The sequence below is a fragment of the Mycotypha africana genome (genome assembly GCF_025528875.1).
Source record: "Mycotypha africana strain NRRL 2978 chromosome Unknown BDF20scaffold_3, whole genome shotgun sequence".
In the NCBI taxonomy this organism is placed as follows: domain Eukaryota; kingdom Fungi; phylum Mucoromycota; class Mucoromycetes; order Mucorales; family Mycotyphaceae; genus Mycotypha; species Mycotypha africana.
The window spans coordinates 1,576,749-1,595,731 of NW_026515727.1; the positions used below are offsets into that span (position 1 = coordinate 1,576,749).

Sequence of the window (18,983 nt, forward strand, 5' to 3'; positions counted from 1 at the left end):
ATCCTCCTCCTCCTCCTCTTCTTCTTCTTCTGCTTCTTCACATTCATCCGTCTCATCCTCTGCCAATGCGCCCAGAAGGTACAAATGCTCATTATGTACAAAGAGGTTCACCCGACCCAGCTCGTTAGCTACCCATATGCACAGCCACACGGGTGAAAAGCCTTATGAATGCCTTGTGGAAGGTTGTGGTCGTAGATTCTCCGTGGTTAGCAACTTGCGTCGTCATGCCAAAATCCATACGGTCAACAATAGCAACGTGACACCTATGGCGAGTAATAGAAACATGAATCACTCCAGTCTGATCTCCGGCATGGCCTATGCTTCATAAGAAAGGCAGCATATACACACACACACAAACATGACAGACGCGCATAAATATATATATATTATATACATATAGAATTAGCATATAGCAAACAAATGGATATCATGCAAAAAAAAACACACACACATACACACACACACACACACACACACACACAGCAACAACGTTCTTTTTTGATACAAGGCATTATTGTAATTAATACACTTTTTTAAATTAAAAATTTTTTTTTTCTTTTCCTCTTTCTCTCTCTCTGTCTCTTCCTATCCAACGTATCTTAGCAACCCATATTTTTTATCATTATATTTATTATTATATAAATCCGAATTCTCGCTCCTGAAAAGAGAAAAAAATTTAAAAAAAAAAAAAACTTTGCTAAAAATAAAACACATACAATATCATCATCATCACCTTTGTGTGTCCTTTTTTTTTTTTTTTTTTTTTCTCCCTGCATTTTCACTATATAAATGACATGCAGGTGTATCATTCAACATCACAATAAAACAAAGCGAACGATCTGATTAATGTTTATTTCAAGGGATTGGTGTCACCAAAAACAAAAACGGGTTCCTGAAAGTCGCTCATGTGCCACTCTAACTTTAACCTTTTTTTTTCTTTACAACAGACAGGTCAACGTTACATTCGTGTCACAAACCACAACAGAAAGCAGTCCACCCTACATGTTTGGACTTGTTGACTCCATGCGAGCATGTTTGTTTATCATCTCTTTGAAGAAGAAAAAAAAAACCCAGTTGAGAGTATCTAAAAGACGTGCGCTGTCAAAAAAATGACGTCTTCTTCTTTTAGGATGTTTGTCAATTAGTTTGCCACCTTGATTGTCTTGTGAGAGAAAAAGGAGGTAGTAGAAAAAGAAGAAAGGATGACACACTTGTTTAGGGGGTGGGGGATAGAAAAGAAAAAAAACTTTGAAAAAAATAGGTTTTTGTCAAGGTCATCGCTGTCCACTCGAGTGATGATACTGGCGGATGCGTCTTTTCCATGCCTTTTGATGTGTTCCCTTTGCATGCGTCAACCGAGCCAATGTCAGCACACTGTTTTGCTTGATGCCAATTTGACTTACAACAGCATCATCGTCTGCAAGTCGTGTGTTTTGAAATACAAAGCAAAAGGTCTTCCAAATATATTTCCTATCATTTCAATCCATAGGCTGTCAAAAAATGGCTTATTTCGTTTTTTTTGTTTCCCTTCTGCCCTTTGAAACCTCTCTTACCAGCTTATTTTACGTGTGTGATCGCCCGCAGCTTGCTCTAAACGCTCCACTTGGATACGAAAGAGTCGTTTTATCTCTCGCACAGTTGAATTTTGACGAACAATCAAGTCTGAATTCGTTTGAAAAAATGAAACTGTCAATAAAAAAGGCCACAGGTTCGAGGGCTATCTTTCTTTACCTATAGAAGGTAGAGGAGACCGATCTATCGTTATTTTATAGGCGCGGTGGTTCTCAACGGCTATCAACGCATCCAGTTCTTTCAAAGTAGGCTGTCTTGGTACATTGCTCAATAGCTCATCTTGGAGTAATTCGTTAATCTTTTTCTCGAGATCAACTACCAATTGTTCATCCGTTGGGACGGACATGAAGAACAAGTCGGGTGCAAAAAAAAATGTTCCATTTCGTTGGAAAAAAAAAAAGTGCATGCCCTGACTTCCAAATCATAGCTTCTTTTTTCCTCCCCAATGACAATGATCGATCCTGTTTCGCCATCCACTGTTGACAATGGACCTTTAGGCCCATCATCCAGAGTCGCTGGATTGGACAGAGACATTGGGAACGGAGAACAAGCTTTGATACTGTCAATGACCTCGATGTCGCATGTGAATGAGGAAGACAGTGAACTCTGTCCACCTAGGGTGCTTTGCACTTTTAAAACTCTTTGTTTTGTTTTCTATGCCATGGGTGAACGCCCCCACGCGTACGTTGAAGCGATAACCTACCACATGCATTGTCTCATTACAAAAAGTACTTTTTTGTTTCTGTTCACTCAAACTATCGCTGAAGATCTGTGGACAAAGCGCTCACGTGTGGCAGATGTGGATAGCCATTCCTTATCCTTTACTTGCCAATGTCACGTGCTACTATTTTTAACGTGGAAGAAAGCTCTCGTCTATCACGACCCACTTTATCATGAGCAAAAAGGAAAAAACGAACAGGATCCATCCGATGTATAGGACTGTGTGTATGAGTGTGCGTGAGTGGGGTGATAGATGGATAAGAATAGAATGAGGCCACCCCTCTCTTATTCTATCTCTTTTCGCCTTGGCACTTTCACTTTTTGCTTTTTTTTTTTTTGTTCCTTCTACACATCAAGCATAAGCTCCACTAGAAGACGTCGATTGGAACTGTAGTTGAGACATGCTGTCTGATGCTTCTTTATCCGCTCATAACCACTCCCCTCAAAGCAGATCTTACCCTCTGACCTGGCTTGGGTCATGCCCGATCGGTGGTCGATTGACACTTTTTCGCCTTCTATTGTCAGCCCCGACAAGTATTATCTTATTTCTGCTTCGAAAGGTCAGCAAACAACGCCATTCTCCTTTCTTTCGTCTGGCTCAAAACCTGTTGTTTTTTGTTTTTTTTTATTAGATCATTTCCCCATGCTACGTGATGGTCCCACCGGCGACTGGATTGGGACTTATCTACAGGTCACCATGGCGCTGTAGGGAGTGCTCGGTTAAATTCGACGACGGCCACAAGAGCTGTGACAGGGTCTGCCGATGAGACGGTACGCTTCTGGAACACCTTTGAAGCGGAACAGCTCCACACGTTTCAATAGGATCCTATCGTCCGTGCCGTGAGCTTGAATCACCATGGTGGAAGTGATAGCGATACCAACATTGTGTCTGGCGGGCATGATGACAAGTGGAAGATCCTTGATGTGTACCGACCTGATGCGGGCACCTTTCGAGCTTGATCCTCGTTGTTCAACGGGGTCCGATCAAGACGGGGGTGGTGAGAGCTGTCGTTTGGCATCAGCATTGGATCCTGTCCGCTGGTGAGGAACGGAGGAGATGCCAAGGTGCGTGTTTGGGACGAGCGTACATTGAGATGGTGTGGTTATCTTCAAGGTGAAACGGTACAGCAGCAGCGCGCCTCCGTAAGTAGTCGTCGTCCTCGGGGTGGTGGAAAAGGTGATGGTGAAAAGGCTCTACCCAAGCACCCTCACTTCTATGGCACTCTCTTTGGATGGGAATTATCTTTCGTGGGCAGTTGGAGACACTGCCCACTTTTGGCAAGTCGGACAGGTCAATGACGCACTGTTTTGATTCTCTCTCCTACCAAAGCGGGAGGGGTGGGGTGGGGGGGGGACGGTTGTGTCTGGTCTTTTGTTCTCTTACCTACCAAAAGCCCTTTTGAAGCGATCAAAAAACAGTAGCCTACGCTAGAGGGGTCTACCTCCTGTATCTCCCTTCATCCAAAGCAGGGACCGATGTGTGGGCGGAAGTGCTTCGGATACATCTGTTTGTGTGTATGATTTTCAAACGGGACAAGTCCTGGGTAAAGACGATTGGATGTTTCACTTGAGGGGGGGGGAGGAGAGGTGAAGGTGGATATGCTTTTTCTCATCCTGAACGTTTCCAAATAAAAGAAACGCATAGGGGACATCATGGGCCTATCCATACGGTTGAGCTACAGTCCCGAGGGTGAGATGTAGGCTTCAGGATCAGGTAATCGAAAACAGTCATGAAAAGGAAATAGCAAGGGCATTGATTTCTTTGATCCCATCTCAATAGAGGACGGTACAATCAAGTGGTGGCGCGTTCTCATCACGATGCTCCTTATTCTCTTTGGCAGCAAGACAGTCTCTCGCACTGTCACGAATCCTAGCCATCCATAACGTAAAAGGGGGGGGGTGGGGGCGGGCTGTTTTAAGTGGATGCTATTGTCATGGGGGCGAACTTGCTTATACCAAGCTCATAGACGATGATGTCGTCGTCCCCCGCGCCCTCCTCCTCCTGATTTACTTTTTTTCATTCCACTTGACTGAGAATAGATCATTTTCCACACGAATAAAAATGTCTTTGATTCCCGTTGTAGGTTTGCTTATGATCAGCCATCTCAAAGAAAAGTGAGATGTGTGTATTATTGGCAGACTCCTTTGATAGAGACAATAAGATAAGGTTCTCTGTCCTGTGTAAGGTAATCCTATAAAAGAAGCCACCAACAGGTTTTTTGCTGTTGTTATTGTTATTGTTCCATTCGATCACTATGACGCGCTGAAATACACGCACACCAACGAAAAAAAATCAGAATATTCTATTGGGGGGAGCGGGGAGCAGTAACCCAAAAAGAGAGAAAAAAAGGATCGAGTTTCCCATTTTGCCACCCTTATTCATAAAGGTTGGGTGCGCTTAGAACAGTCCACTTGCTTTCATGATGCAGGCATAAAAAAGAGAGAGTGTGTGTGTGAGTCATTTGTACGTACAAAGACAAGATATGGGGGAAAAAAGTGCCAATGTCTTTTTGGCTAGGGGAGAGGAGGGGTTGGGCGGGGGGAGGGATGAGTCCAAGAAAGACCTACCCAAGAGAACACTCATGCGTCATTTTTTCCTTTTTCCCCCAATTTAATGAAACGCCCTGCTTTTAATAAAAAGAATTTGCTCATCTCTTTTTCCTTTCTTTCTTTTCTTTGATTTCACTTTTTTCGATCGATCGTTTCATTTTGTCGAATTGGCCACCTTTTTCGCGAAGAGAACATCTGTCAATAAAAAACACAACAGACGAAGAGGAAGATAGAGCATACCCTCCAAAAAGCGATAATGTAAAGCGGGTTTTTTTTTTTTTATTGGTCATTTGAAAATATCCATAAAGAATAATAACTAGGCTTGAATTGGGTTGAGTACATGACATGGCAGCTTAACACCTATTTTATATATATATTTATATGTACCTATGTACACCTATACCAACAAAAAAAAAGAGTAATAAATATACAACCTATGGGACAAACACTATCCGAGCCTATTACCGAGAAAACGACCACTCATGAGTCCAATCACAAGTACTTTTATGGCTGCTCTCATATGCAAGGGTGGAGACTTAGTAAATATCAAAGGAAAAAAAAAAAAGAAACGTGAATGAAAACAAAAAATCATCTCTCTGCATAGTACAAGTTGAGTTTTTTTAATTCACCATGTTCCAATGATAGCCATGGAAGATGCCCACACAACACTGTTAAAGTTGGGAGACACGAACGCCAGTTTCTTTGGTGTCTTTGATGGACATGGAGGTAAAAGAAACATGGTTTCAATGGTTGCCTAACACACGGGCAAATAAAACTAAAGATAAGGGCATGTCACTCTTTTCTTTTCTTTTTGTAGGCTCTACCATTGCACAGTATACGGGACAAACTTTGTATAAAAAAGTATTAGAAAGTCAGCATTTTGAAAAGAAGGAGTATGCTGAAGCTTTAAAAGATGCCTTTAAAAGTTTAGATAAGAGTTTACTTGAAGGTAAGCAAGGGGACAAGAAAAAAAAAGGGGGGGAGGGCCCTTCCAGCACGCATGAACCCAGTGTTTTCGTAGGAACTCAATGTGTGTGTCTATCGTAGATAACAATTTTGCCTACGACCCTTCAGGGTGTACAGCCGTAGCTGCACTTATTACGGACGATGATCATATTTTTGTGGTAAAAACATGTGATTTTTTCAGACGGGGGGCGGTTTCTTTAGGATAAAATAGAGACTCAACATGTTTTTTATGCGGATTAGGCGAATGCTGGTGATTCCAGAGGTATTATCAGTATCAATGGACAAGTCAAACCACTTTCCTATGACCATAAGCCCACAGATCCCGAGGAAATGCAAAGAATTATAAGTGCCGGTGGTTTTGTGGAATTTGGTCGCGTGAATGGCAATTTAGCTCTTTCTCGGGCCATTGGTGATTTTGAATTCAAACAAAATGATTCTCTTCCAGCCGAGAAACAAGTGGTGACTTGTAAGTTTGGTTTTTTTTTTTTATCTTGTTAATATGAACTACTCTTTACCTTTTTTTTTTTTTTTCCCTCCGCTTTGAACAGGTGTGCCTGATATCATTGATCATCAAATTACTGAAGAAGATGAATTCTTTGTTTTGGCGTGTGATGGTATTTGGGATTGTATGTCAAATCAACAAGTCGTTGACTTTATTCGCGATGGCATTGCAGAGGATAAACAACTGGGAACCATTTGTGAGGAAATTATGGATGCCTGTCTAGCAGACGATTCAACCAATACAGGTCTTGGTTATGATAACATGTCGGTGATGATTATCGCTATTTTGAATGGTAAACAAACGGAAAAGGACTGGTATCATTGGATGAAAGAAAAGATTACATCTAGCCGTGAATATCAAGAAAAGCACCCACAGGGTGAGAGTGGTAACGCTACTAAGGGTAGTGCTGTCACTCCTCCTCCTGCCCCTGCTTCTGCTGCTGATGCTGATGCTGCTGATGCTGATGCTGATGCTGATGCTGCTGTCGTTACGACGACGCCAACGACGACGAGTGGCAATAATAATAAAAGAGATAAATCCGACATCGACACAGATGAAGATAGTTCGGACGATGAAAAAAAGAAGGACGCGAAAGAGATGAAAATGGACACAGATAAAGCACAAGAATAATCTTTCTTTTTCTTTCGAGACTTTTTTAATATTTTGTAAAATTTACCCAACTATTCATTTGTTCAAACGTTTTCCTCCTCGCCTAGCCAACCTCCACTTTTATTCATATAAAAAATACTTTTATTCGTACGATACGGTCTATTTTTTAATTTTCGTCCATCCTTAAAGTGTAAAGGAGACAGACTACTTTTTTGTACGACTACGCGCATAAAGTTCATGTAACCATAAATAATATCAACATGCACACACACACACACACACACACATGCAACACAGGCCACATTCATTTACTTTAAACGGCATGCGTCATGGGGGGGGATCCTAAAAGCGCGGTAAAAGAGAACCTTTTTTTTTTCATTTTCAGGAGTTTATCCACGGCTCATTATCCAACATTGAACTTGCAAGATAATTGTATCTTTCGTATAGCGTGGTGAGTTGTGAAAGTGTGAAGAGTCGATAGTCATCCATGAGTAAAAGGTCATGGTCTTTTTGTAACGTATACATTCCATAGCTGAGCAATGCAACTGCTTGTGAAATGAAGTGTATTATCATGATGCTATGGTCGGGCTATCTTCTCTCTTTCAACTCATGGCTACCATGCAGACTTTTTTGAGTAAAATAATGACTTTGAGGTTGCTATAATACTTGATGAGTACTTTTTACTCACTCAAAACTTATGAAAGAGAGCAAAGATATCCTCTCCCCTTCTTCCCATAAGAAAGGATGTGGGGTCGACTCACACCTTTCGTTCTCAATGGTTGATTGAACCACTTTTTTTTTCTCTCTGCAAAATCTTTAAAATAGCCCTTGGATAACGTATTTCTCTCGCTTGACCAAGCAGATCAAGAGTGAATCGATCTGATGGTAAGGATAATAAGGACATCGGAAAAGAGAAGCATTTCGAGGAAATTTTGATAGGACGTTTAAGGTTTAGTTTTCATTCTGCGCATGTGGGACGCAGTCAAAGTTTTATAGTAGATAGACATTGATGTGCCGCGAAAATTTTACCTTTTATAAAAAAAAAGAAAAAAAGAAAAGCCAATGACGACTCGACATAGGAAAGGGTCTGTGTTGTTGTACTTAATATATATGTATACACACATACACACACATGGATGGCTACGATAACCCTTTTTTTCAAGGATGAAACCAAATTAATAAATTACGTATATGTTTTCAAATGATGCCGTTTCTTAGTGTTGATATCAAATTGTCTGCTGCACCCTGTTTGTCACAAAAATAGAAGGCAATTTTTTTTATTTATTTTTTTTTTTTTTTTTTCTTAAATTAAGCAGTAAAACAACCCCAAGAAGGAGGCTCTTGCAAGATATTTTCAGGCGTGAAATTATCCCCTCAAAAAGGATAAATTCATATTCAATTTCTAAAGAGAAGAATTTAGAAAAAAATAGAAAACGCGTGAAAAAATGTCTAAAGAAAAAAAAAAAAAAAAAAAAAAAGGAAAACATAGAAACGTCTAATACCAACGTTTATCGTTGGAATAAGCTTTTTTTCAACGTTATTCCATTTCTCTCTCTGTCTGTCTATCTGTCTCTCTTTCTCTTTCTATGTGTGTCTGTGTCTGTGTGTAAGCGTGTGCGTGTCCTTTTCTTTTTTTTTTCTTTTTTTTTTGTTACGTCATGTCTTCCTGTAAAATAGATCTATCTATATAATGAAAGGCTTCTGTTGAACATCATCACACATGGCAACGCTGGGTAATGAAAAAACTCTCTGTTGTATAAAAAAGAATTTTTAAAGTTTCTGGGTCAGAGGTGCCCTTTTTTTCAAGGTGGTTCAAGAATTTATAAATCTACGATTCGTGATAATGATTGGGTATTGGGTGTCTGTCCTTTGAGTAGATGACGAACATTGTTAAAAGTCCAGTCTCTTTTTTACCGTCTTACGCTTTATGTCATTGTTCAAATTCCCTTTTTAAACTTTTTGCACCAAAAATAATTGAGAGAGAGAGGAATGTTTTGGAAAACCAAAAGAAATGATGTCCCTTTTCCGAGTTACGAAAGAACGTGTTTACTTTAGGTAACACTCAGTTTCTTTTTGCAAAAGTAACGATTTCCATAGCGGTAGGTTGAGTACCGAAGGATGAGACGACTGCAAACGCAAAAAAATAAAATAAAAAAAAATAACAATAACAATAACAACTTGTCATTTCAGAAGTTAAAAGAAAGTCTCCGAATGCAATAGAATAGTCAATGTCATCAAGCAGCCAACCAGCAGTCAACCATCGAATGACACGGCTCGACAATGGATTTTCAATGTTTTTTTCTTTTTTGTTTGTTTAAACAAGAAACAAGCTAAAGAGCGGTATTCGTTTTAAAATCACAATCATAGGGTTTACGAAATCATGGTGTCTGTCTTTTTACTACTACTACTACTACTACTACTACTGTGAGTATATAACTCACATTCGAAATGATGCATAGTCTATGTGTCAGTAATGAAAAAAAAAAAAAAAAAAAAAAAAAAAAAGTCTTAATAATGATATGCATGATTTCTGAGAATGAGAAACATTCCTTTGTTCAATATAAACTTTTTAACCATTGCAAACAACAAAGTTATTATTAATTTTTCATGCAAAATTGTTTAATTGAAAACACGTATGTATATTATTGTTTATAAGGGGAAGGGGCTAGAGGAGGGTCCTTTTTTAAAGTTACTTTTTGAACTAAACAAGGGGAGAAGGAGAGCCTCAGGTACAAAATGTTTCCCGCCAAAATAACAATAGACGATAAGGAAGCAAATCATATCCTTCTACAGTTATCAATGTACATGTTTCTTCAGCCTTGTGGAAAATTGAATTTCTGTTTGTTGTGTGTAATTCTCTTTTTTATGTGTAAGCTGTTTCAATTTCAACAAAAAATCAAAAAAAAGTCCGATAAAGCACTAAAAGAGAGTCAGAATTCCCCTTTTTCATTCAGTGCACTTTACTTATTCTGTAATGCAGAACCTTGTCACATTAAAGAAATAAGCGTGGTCTTTTTTCTGCTTTATTTTTTTTTCTTGTTGGGCGTGGGCGTGTGTGTGTGTGTGACTGAGAATGAGAGAGAGAGAGAGAGAGAGAGAGTATGTGTGTGTGTGTGTGTGTGTGTGTGTGCGTAACAACAAATATATGTAAATGACATCAACTTAAAGCAATCGAGATATTACCCGATTCAGCGACGCTCTTTCTTTTTCGTTAAACTGAAAATTCCCTTTTTTTTTTTTTTTTTTTTTTTCTCCCCCTTTTTTTAAGCCCCTCCCCCCTAAGGAATGCATTTTACCCCTCTATTTTTTGCATGAAACATAACTTGCAAATATGATATCAATTTTTATTTTATTTTTTTTTTGGCTGATCATAAAAGAAAAAAAAAAAAAAAGACAAAAAAAAAGTTTAAAAAAAAATGCTTTTTTTCTTTTTATAGAGTTTCTTATTCTAATATATAAAGGTAGTAGAATTTATTTCAGTTGCCTTTTCTCTTTTTTTTTTTTTTTTTTTTTCTTTTTTGCTTTTTCGTTTTCCTTTTCTTGTCCCTTTTCTAAAGCATCTTTTGTCGTAAAAAAAAAAACTTTGTCTATTGATTACGTACACACACCACACTAAACACACACTCACACTCACACTCACACTCACACTCACACATAAAAAATATGGACATGGAGACTTATTTTGGTTATATTAAAACACCACAAGACGCTTTAATCATTTTCGAAGCCTGTAGAAGAAATCAACTCGCTCGTGTACAACGTAGATTATCCGCCAAAGAAAGAATTCAAATTCGATCAGGCTCTATTTTTGCTTGGGATGAAAGAGAGGCAGGCATGCGTCGTTGGACTGATGGCCGTACCTGGTCACCAAGCCGTGTTCTCGGCAGCTTTTTGACTTACCGTGAACTAGACACTAAACGTAGACCCCGTCGTCCCTCTGCAGTTTCCATCAGCAGCAACACCATGGATAGCAATAACTTATGTCTCAGTAGCAAGGTCTCTTGCTCTTATAAACCCAACGGCCTCATTAAACAGAGCTTCTCCATCTGTACAGCCACCAATCAAAAATTACACCTCATTTCTTATTACTCTAAATCAGACGTCTTAGCCGGCCGCTTACAACAACCCAGTATGGATCACAGATTACGACAGATCAATGTCCCTAAAGGTTTATATCCCGAATTAAATCCTCTCGATACAAGTGGCGGTCATTCAGCTACATTGCACAGCCTACGACAACAACAACATGAATTATTACAATACCATCATCAGCCACCGACCGCTCAATTGGCGTCTCGTAGCATGTCGATCTCCTCAATGACCACCACCAACACCACCACCATGAGTCTCTCCATGGACCACTTGCCACCCGCCTCCCCGCCTTCTTTGTCTTCCTCACCCAGCACTTGTGATGATGATATTATGATGATGACAGATTCGCTTTTGCCTACGCCTACTCACCCTCATCCTCATCCTCATCCTCTTCACCATCCGACCTCTTCATCACCCTTCTTTTCTTCCACTTCGACGTCTACTACGACTACGGCGGCTACGACTCCCACTGAGACCAACACTTTCTTACCCTCCTGTAGTACTGCATCACCCACCCATAGCAGTCATTTATTGCCCATTCAAGACATTGCCTGGGAGAAACTACCATCCTCAGAAGACTCGAGGCAACTCAGAGCATTACAAAACTTGTTGAAACTATAGTGATCCTCTTTCTCTCCTTAAAAAAGGAAAAAAAGAAAAACTTTTTTTTTTTTTTTTTTTTTTTTTTTAACTTGCAGACGCACACACACACACACACACACACACTATCTTCTACCTATTTATATAATACACAGTTATACCTTCTATTTTATTCTATACTATCTATCTAACTAACTATCCTCAACACTACCATCATCATCGTGATCGTCATGATAAAATTCTATTTTCTTTGTGAAAAAATTAAGCTTATACATACAACTTTATATGAATCTCCTTTTATACCTTTCCCAGTCGTCTATCCGCTAGCTACTACTCTTTGCTAGACATATCACAACAATAATAACGTATCACTCTACTTTCTTTGTTTTCATACTTTCTATACGTTTCTTTTTTTTTTTTTTTTTCCTTTGCATTTATTATTTATTACTGTCTATGTCTTTATTACTATTTACAAAAAAAATAAATAGTCTGTTAACTTTATCTTATTGTCTCTATGGGTGTACATGGGTTACACTAAAGCATAATACGTTATCTTCGATAAGAGAAACCTCCAAGTCATTGTATTTTCATCGATAAAGGGGGCGGTTAGACGAGGGGGTAGGTAGAAAAAAGAAAAAAAAAAAAGCGGATGATCCATTTCTTTTTTATTTCAGAAAATCGTAGAAAACAAGCAGGAGGGAGTGCATCGGTGGTGGCATCAACAGAGTGGCCGTGGCGGCCCATACGAACAATAGACAAAGCCTACTTTTGATACTACTTTTGCTGGCTTGATTGTCGATCAGCACATGTTGCGTGGGTGAAAGCTTGCTCTGGTTCGTATCTTCCGAGGGCTCTGAAGGTATCACGTCTGCGCCTGCGGCTGCTGTATCGATCGTAAGCTCAAGTACATCGGATGGACTCTTGGCTTGGTTTAATTCAGCCGCCACAGAAAGAGCGTCTCCTATCGAATAAAAGTCCACCTCTAAAAAGGTGGGCTTTTTGTGAAACGTACGCGTGCAATTCTGCACATGTGGCATAAGCGATGCCCGTGAGTTGGTTTGCCTGGCTTTATGTCTTTGAGGTATCTCCACCTTGAAAGAACCCACTTCAATGGAACCGTACAAAAAATGATTGAGAACGTACATCATGTTCTTTATCTCGGTCGACGGAGTATTGTTGCCCACGGCTTCTTTATCGTCGCCAGAAGAAGGAGACAGCCCATCTGCTATGCGATCCACGTTGCAGTTAAATTGGCTGGGGTCTGTATAATCATAAGGTGTTTCAAAGCAAATTGAAAACTGATCTATTAACCTAGTGTCATGAAAAAAAAAAAACCCCCCAGCACAGGATGGTATGAGAATGGAAGCTCGAATGCCTTTTTTTTTTTTTTTTTTTTTTTGGGGGGGGGCTTACCAAGGCACCTGATTCATATCGGCTTCTGCATCAATAAAATTAACCACTCGTTTATTCCCATCAATCATCTGCTGTAGTGTCGGCCATGCTTGGCTAACTTTTCCATCCCCTTGGAGATGATGTGTTCCATTATAGAGATCGTATATAAACGGCATCATTCGACTCGCTGTATACACACTCGCGAGTTGCTCTGCCGTGAAGGAATAAAGGTTATTCCACATAATCGTCACTACTTCGTTTGGATGGTCGGCTACCCAATCTGCAATCGTATTCAACGTATCAACGGCTTTTCCAGCATTCAACAGTAGACAAGACGTATGACACAAGTGGATCTCTTCAGGATGGAAGACAGACGGTACCGCCGACAACTTTAGACCACGTACACCATCGTTTAACTGCTCTACAATCGTACGCTCTTGCGTGGAAGCTAAGTTCGGAGTGAGATTGGCGTAGCTGTCGTGCGTGACCAGATGAGTGATGTCGCTGTAGGACTGATTGCATAGAGCGAGCCCTCCGTTGCATTGCCCATACACAACATGGGGAGAGATGCAGTACAAAAAGAAGACAGACAGGACCATAGCAGAGATAGGCATGAACCTCTTTCTAGGTGATCGAAAGGACATCTTTAATGGGTAATAAAAAAAGGATGACTCTTTCCTTTTCTGCCACCCTTTTATCCATGGTGGGCTTGAGATGGGGGTTGGGCTTTAGTTTAAGTTGCAATTATTAAGGGAACGGCTTGAACTTAATATTAGTTAAACTTATTCCCTTTTTTTTTTTTTTTTTTTGTTTGTAAAAAAAGATAACCTTGGTCGACAATGAAACGGAAGAGTCCTTGCAAGCCATCCCTTAGGATGAAAGCAAAGCAAGATACTTTATTCACTTGATTGACATTCAACGCAAACCTTGGGCATCCACTCATTATCTTAATACTACTCGTTCTCTTTTGCGATTCATCCAGAAGCTGGTATCTCTACCTAGCCTAAAACGGGATGACAGAGCTATCTCTTTCTCCTGTATATCGTATAGAGCTCTTTCTCTAGGACTGAAGCAACGTTCTTTGAGAACCAAGCCGCTCTTTGCATGCTTATTGTACACATTACTCTCCGTTACGGTTTGCAAAAGACAGCATGCATACCCTCCAAACACATTCAACAAAATAGTCAGTTTTATGTTTTTATCTGTAAAAAAAATGCAGTAAACGCGTTTATAAATCAAGCACATAAAATGGCAGATAAACCTATAGATTCTATAGAAGGAGTCTCCTAACAAAACAACATGATCAATAAGTAGAGTACAACCGCTAGCTAAAGTTAGAACAACCGGCACGAGCAATTTATATATTAAGGTTTTGATTCAGCAAAAGCGGACCCAGGCGGGGAGGCATCATGATCGGCTTTAAAAGAGTTTTTTAGACAAACCATTCATATTTGTTGCAGGTTTTTTTTTTTTTTTTTCTTAGCCCAGGCGTAGTCATTTGGCTCGTTCATGCCAGCATAAGTTGAGAAGAAAAAAGCCACTCTTTGAATCTCAGTCAAAGAGTCTATCGAATTTACACCTCAAGGGATTTCTTACTTTTCTTCTCTTATTGATTGTTGACTTTTTTACCTTTTCGACTCTTGTCTTTTAATAACTCATCTTTATTGAAAAACGTGCTGTAAAAATACTAAAGGTAGAAAGTAGAAGAAGAGCATACATAGATTCTACCTATTTCGTTAAATAAATCCAGACAACAACCTTCAGACAAACGATTAAAGAATGTTTTTGTACAATATCACCATCAATCCAGCGACAGCCATCAATCAAGCGATTCACGGCAATTTCTCGGGCACCAGACAACAAGAAATTATTGTAGCGCGACAAACACGCTTAGAATTACTACGACCTGATGCTAACACTGGCAAAGTACACACAGTTCTTTCACATGAATGTTTTGGTTTAATACGTAGTTTAGCACCTTTCCGATTGACAGGTGGTAGCAAAGGTAACTGAACCATCTCAATAACCCTCCCCCCTCCCCTTCCCCATCTTTTTTCTTCTCTCGGTAATATATTGATATATGCGCCTCTCTGTTCTTTCCTTGCTTTCCGTCTTTAGATTATGTAGTTGTTGGATCTGATTCAGGACGCATTGTCATCTTGGAATATAACCCTACCAAAAATATCTTTGAGAAAGTGCATCAAGAAACATTTGGTAAAACAGGTTGCCGTCGCATTGTGCCCGGTCAATATTTAGCAGCTGATCCAAAAGGTCGTGCTGTCATGATCGGTGCTGTCGAAAAGCAAAAGTTAGTCTACATTTTGAATCGCGATTCAGCTGCCAACTTGACTATTTCTTCACCGCTCGAAGCGCATAAAAGCCATGTCATTCACCATCATATGGTAGGCGTTGATGTAGGTTTCGAAAATCCTGTCTTTGCTTGTTTGGAAGTGGATTATTCTGATGCCGATACCGATCCTACCGGACAAGCAGCAAAAGATGCAGAAAAGACATTGACTTATTATGAACTGGACTTGGGTTTAAATCATGTTGTAAGAAAATGGAGCGAGGTGGTAGACCGTAAAGCCAATTTACTCATACCAGGTACGGAACAGAAGCGGTTGATGGGGGGGAAATCATGGTCAGTGATCACTCATTTTATTTCTCTATGTTTGTGGGGGTGTGTCAACAGTGCCTGGAGGGAATGATGGTCCTTCTGGTGTCTTGGTTTGTACTGAAAACTTCATTTCCTACAAACATCCTGAACACGACGAATTCCGTATTCCAATTCCACGACGAGCTCAACCACTGGAAGATCCTACCAGAGGCATCATGATTGTCACTTATGCAGTACACAAAATGCGTGTGGACAAAAAGGCTCAATTTTTCTTTTTATTACAATCCGAGGACGGCGACTTGTATAAAGTGACCATGGATCATGATCAAGGCGCTATTCATGGTTTAACCATCAAGTATTTTGATACCATCCCCGTCGCCACTTCCCTATGTATTTTGAAGAGTGGTTTCTTATTCGCTGCCAATGAATTTGGCAATCAGTAAGTATCTTATCACGCCCTCTTTTTTTTTTTTTGATCACAGAAAACAAGCTCTTTTACCCCCTCTCTCATCCATCCTTGTATTATTATTTTTTTTATAGTCATCATTACTTCTTTGAGAGCTTGGGTGACGATGATGATGACCCAGAAATCTCTTCTGCAGATTATATGGAGGCCGAAGCAAATCAGGACGAAATCCCGCTTGTTTACTTCAAACCACGACCTTTAAAGAACCTATCCCTTGTCGATGAACTCAATTCCATGGCACCCTTGATGGACGCCAAGGTATTGAACTTGGCAGACGAAGAGTCACCGCGTATTTACTCTCTCTGTGGTAGAGGATCGCGATCTACTTTCCGTATTCTCAACCAAGGATTAGAAGCCGCCGAATTAGCTGTGAGCGAACTTCCTGGTAATCCCAGTGCTGTGTGGACCACAAAGCTGAAAGCGGATGACGATTTTCATAAATACATCGTGGTATCATTTGCTAACGCAACACTTGTCTTGTCGATTGGCGAGACCGTCGAAGAAGTACAGGACACAGGATTTTCGACCAACGAACCTACACTAGCAGTGCAGCAATTAGGACATGATGCTCTTGTTCAAGTGCATCCAAGAGGGATCCGTCATATACGTGCAGGCGGTCGAGTGAACGAATGGAAGGTACCTCAGGGTTTAAAGATCACTGGAGCCGCTACCAACAGTCGTCAGGTGGTGATTGCTTTGTCCAACAGTGAGCTTGTCTATTTCGAGCTCGACAACATGGATCAGTTGAATGAACACCAAGAGCGTAAAAGGATGACGTCTGTTGTGTCTGCTTTGTCTTTAGATGATGTTCCTGAAGGCCGTCAACGCTCACGTTATCTCGCGGTCGGTTGTGAAGATCAGACAGTGCGTATTTTGAGCTTGGACCCTGATAACTGTTTAGAAGCCGTATCGATGCAGGCTCTTCAAGGCGTTCCTTCCAGCTTGTGTATAGTAGAAATGATGGATACAGGTGTAGAAGCAGGACATGGCACCACCTATTTGAATATCGGTTTATCCAACGGCATCTTGCTTCGCACCGTTTTGGACACCATTACAGGCCAATTGTCAGATACGCGTACACGATTCCTAGGAGCAAAGAGTGTTAAACTATTCAAAATGAAGATCCAAGGGCATCCTGCCGTTTTGGCTTTATCCACAAAGCCATGGGTCAGTTACACATTCCAAAATCGTCTCTATTTGACACCCCTCAGTTACGAGATGTTGGAATACGGTAGTGCGTTCATTAGTGAACAATGCCCCGAAGGTGTCGTTGCCGTCGCAGGAAACACATTGAGAATCTTCACGATCGAAAAGCTGGGTAATATCTTTAACCAAATTGCCATTCCTCTAAGGTACACACCGAGAAGTTTTGCCCTTCACGCGCCTACGAATACATTTGTGATTGTGCAGAGTGATCATGCCACCTTTTCCCCGGAAGAAAAAATCAAGGGACTCAAGGAGAAAGAGCAGGAAGGGTTTGAAATTGATCCTGAGATTACAGACCTTGACGTGTTGCAATTTGGTCACGTCCGTCATGCTCCCGGTAAATGGGCAAGCTGTATTCAATTAGTGGAGCCTTTCCAAGGCACCATTGTGCAAACCATCGAACTCGAAGAAAACGAAGCCGCTTTCAGTATTGCTATGGTACAATTCCGTACCAATCCTCACGCAGCAGATCCATCAGAGCAGTTTGTCGTGGTAGGTACAGGACAGAACGTCAAACTCCAACCACGGTCAGCTACTGCGGGTTATTTGCGTGTCTATCGCATCGTACAAAATCAAGAAACCGGTGCACTGCAACTTGACTTTATCCATCGCACACCGGTCGAAGATGTACCGCATGCTCTCTTGGCTTTCCAGGGCCGTTTGCTCGTCGGTGTAGGCAAAGCGCTCCGAATTTACGATATAGGTAAAAAGAAAATGTTGAGAAAGTGTGAAACAAAGACATTGCCCAACTGCATTGTGGGTTTACACACACAAGGTCATCGTGTGATTGCTACCGACATACAAGAATCAGTACATTATGTGATCTATAAACATACGGATAATCGATTAGTCGTCTTTGCTGATGATACAGTGCCCCGCTGGATGACAGCGTCGACGATGGTTGACTATGAGACAGTAGCCGGTGGGGATAAATTCGGTAATTTCTTTGTGAATCGTCTGCCGCAATCGGTCTCGAACGAAATTGATGAAGACACAACGGGTAACCGTATCTATCATGAAAAAGGATATTTACACGGCGCTCCTTACAAGGTAGGTTTTTTTTTTATACATAAACGAGTGTATGGGGAAAAGTTGGTCTTTTGACATTCGGATCTGCGTCTGTTAGGTTGAAAGCCTGTGTGAATATTTCACTGGCGATATTATCACATCGATCCATAGAACAGCATTATTATCAGGTGCACGTGAAGTGCTTTTAACGACATCACTACTAGGTTCCATTTCCGTGTATATTCCTTTTGTTTCCAAAGAAGATGTTGAATTTTTCCAAATGCTTGAAATGCATATGAGAGCAGAAGCTGCACCCCTTGCTGGACGAGAACATTTACTTTATAGAAGCTATTACATACCCGTAAAATCAGTGATTGACGGCGATTTATGTGAGCAATTCAACTCATTGCCTGCAGAAAAGAAGCGTGTGATTGCTGAAGAACTCGATCGATCTGTAGCTGATGTACAAAAGAAGATTGAAGATATGCGTGTACGCTCATCCTTTTAACCCATAAATCTATCCATATCACGATGAAAATTTTAATGCTCTATTGAAAAATAATAAAAAATCTCCTTTTGGGAAATGGAAAAAAAAAAGAAAGAAAAAAGAGACAAAAAAAAAAGTGTGTGGATGATAGAATTGCAACTCTTTGTTCCTTTCGTTTTTTACTTTAAACACAAAA

General features: G+C 40.3%; 7 protein-coding genes across 7 annotated transcripts; 5 read left to right on the top strand and 2 right to left on the bottom strand.

Annotated features, from left to right (window-relative positions):
- Positions 1-73: 73 nt before the first annotated feature.
- BDF20DRAFT_789084 (uncharacterized protein) lies at positions 74-235 on the top strand (the record flags this gene model as incomplete). Its single annotated transcript, XM_053076159.1, has 1 exon — positions 74-235. A coding segment is annotated over one exon (162 nt), but the record flags the coding sequence as incomplete, so codon positions are not given.
- Positions 236-1,067: 832 nt separating this feature from the next.
- On the bottom strand, positions 1,068-1,922 carry BDF20DRAFT_986370 (uncharacterized protein). The gene is made up of 3 exons (XM_053085214.1): positions 1,732-1,922; positions 1,554-1,662; positions 1,068-1,470 (listed from the first exon to the last, which is right to left on the bottom strand). Exons 1-3 carry the CDS (start codon positions 1,916-1,918, stop codon positions 1,275-1,277), a joined length of 492 nt encoding a protein of 163 aa, XP_052938292.1. The 5' UTR covers positions 1,919-1,922; the 3' UTR covers positions 1,068-1,274.
- On the top strand, positions 1,923-3,629 carry BDF20DRAFT_999477 (uncharacterized protein). The gene is made up of 5 exons (XM_053085486.1): positions 1,923-2,191; positions 2,741-2,852; positions 2,925-2,983; positions 3,115-3,218; positions 3,315-3,629. The coding sequence occupies exons 1-5, from the start codon at positions 2,018-2,020 to the stop codon at positions 3,589-3,591; spliced, it is 726 nt and encodes a 241-aa protein (XP_052938293.1). The 5' UTR covers positions 1,923-2,017; the 3' UTR covers positions 3,592-3,629.
- Positions 3,630-4,914: 1,285 nt separating this feature from the next.
- Positions 4,915-7,193, top strand: BDF20DRAFT_860285 (phosphatase 2C-like domain-containing protein). Its single transcript, XM_053080503.1, has 7 exons — positions 4,915-5,100; positions 5,260-5,381; positions 5,488-5,568; positions 5,660-5,791; positions 5,890-5,966; positions 6,049-6,274; positions 6,357-7,193. Exons 2-7 carry the CDS (start codon positions 5,279-5,281, stop codon positions 6,938-6,940), a joined length of 1,203 nt encoding a protein of 400 aa, XP_052938294.1. The 5' UTR covers positions 4,915-5,100; positions 5,260-5,278; the 3' UTR covers positions 6,941-7,193.
- Positions 7,194-10,538: 3,345 nt separating this feature from the next.
- BDF20DRAFT_860288 (Gti1/Pac2 family-domain-containing protein) lies at positions 10,539-11,685 on the top strand. The gene has a single exon (XM_053080504.1). The coding sequence runs from the start codon at positions 10,583-10,585 to the stop codon at positions 11,630-11,632; it is 1,050 nt and encodes a 349-aa protein (XP_052938295.1). The 5' UTR covers positions 10,539-10,582; the 3' UTR covers positions 11,633-11,685.
- A 591-nt stretch (positions 11,686-12,276) lies between these two features.
- On the bottom strand, positions 12,277-13,617 carry BDF20DRAFT_816859 (PLC-like phosphodiesterase; the record flags this gene model as incomplete). Its single annotated transcript, XM_053077200.1, has 2 exons — positions 12,277-12,922; positions 13,025-13,617. The coding sequence occupies 2 exons, from the start codon at positions 13,615-13,617 to the stop codon at positions 12,277-12,279; spliced, it is 1,239 nt and encodes a 412-aa protein (XP_052938296.1).
- An 862-nt stretch (positions 13,618-14,479) lies between these two features.
- On the top strand, positions 14,480-18,910 carry BDF20DRAFT_971947 (CPSF A subunit region-domain-containing protein). The gene is made up of 5 exons (XM_053085033.1): positions 14,480-15,008; positions 15,122-15,607; positions 15,696-16,059; positions 16,161-18,342; positions 18,419-18,910. The coding sequence occupies exons 1-5, from the start codon at positions 14,783-14,785 to the stop codon at positions 18,806-18,808; spliced, it is 3,648 nt and encodes a 1,215-aa protein (XP_052938297.1). The 5' UTR covers positions 14,480-14,782; the 3' UTR covers positions 18,809-18,910.
- The last annotated feature ends 73 nt before the right edge of the window (positions 18,911-18,983 follow it).

What these genes read in the sequence shown, in the direction of transcription:
- BDF20DRAFT_986370 (XM_053085214.1), bottom strand. Translation starts at nt 1,918, where the DNA reads ATGTCCGTCCCAACGGATGAACAATTGGTAGTTGATCTCGAGAAAAAG. An exon ending in GTCTCCTCTACCTTCTATAG is followed by an intron (nt 1,663 to 1,731) that starts GTAAAGAAAGAT and finishes AAACGAATTCAG; the next exon opens with ACTTGATTGTTCGTCAAAAT. An exon ending in CACACACGTAAAATAAGCTG is followed by an intron (nt 1,471 to 1,553) that starts GTAAGAGAGGTT and finishes TTGAAATGATAG; the next exon opens with GAAATATATTTGGAAGACCT.
- BDF20DRAFT_971947 (XM_053085033.1), top strand. Translation starts at nt 14,783, where the DNA reads ATGTTTTTGTACAATATCACCATCAATCCAGCGACAGCCATCAATCAA. An exon ending in ATTGACAGGTGGTAGCAAAG is followed by an intron (nt 15,009 to 15,121) that starts GTAACTGAACCA and finishes TTCCGTCTTTAG; the next exon opens with ATTATGTAGTTGTTGGATCT. An exon ending in AGCCAATTTACTCATACCAG is followed by an intron (nt 15,608 to 15,695) that starts GTACGGAACAGA and finishes GTGTGTCAACAG; the next exon opens with TGCCTGGAGGGAATGATGGT.
- BDF20DRAFT_860285 (XM_053080503.1), top strand. Translation starts at nt 5,279, where the DNA reads ATGGGACAAACACTATCCGAGCCTATTACCGAGAAAACGACCACTCAT. An exon ending in AGATAAGAGTTTACTTGAAG is followed by an intron (nt 5,792 to 5,889) that starts GTAAGCAAGGGG and finishes TGTCTATCGTAG; the next exon opens with ATAACAATTTTGCCTACGAC. An exon ending in ACGATGATCATATTTTTGTG is followed by an intron (nt 5,967 to 6,048) that starts GTAAAAACATGT and finishes TATGCGGATTAG; the next exon opens with GCGAATGCTGGTGATTCCAG.
- BDF20DRAFT_860288 (XM_053080504.1), top strand. Translation starts at nt 10,583, where the DNA reads ATGGACATGGAGACTTATTTTGGTTATATTAAAACACCACAAGACGCT.
- BDF20DRAFT_999477 (XM_053085486.1), top strand. Translation starts at nt 2,018, where the DNA reads ATGACAATGATCGATCCTGTTTCGCCATCCACTGTTGACAATGGACCT. An exon ending in GTGAACTCTGTCCACCTAGG is followed by an intron (nt 2,192 to 2,740) that starts GTGCTTTGCACT and finishes CTCCCCTCAAAG; the next exon opens with CAGATCTTACCCTCTGACCT. An exon ending in AAGTGGAAGATCCTTGATGT is followed by an intron (nt 3,219 to 3,314) that starts GTACCGACCTGA and finishes GTTTGGCATCAG; the next exon opens with CATTGGATCCTGTCCGCTGG.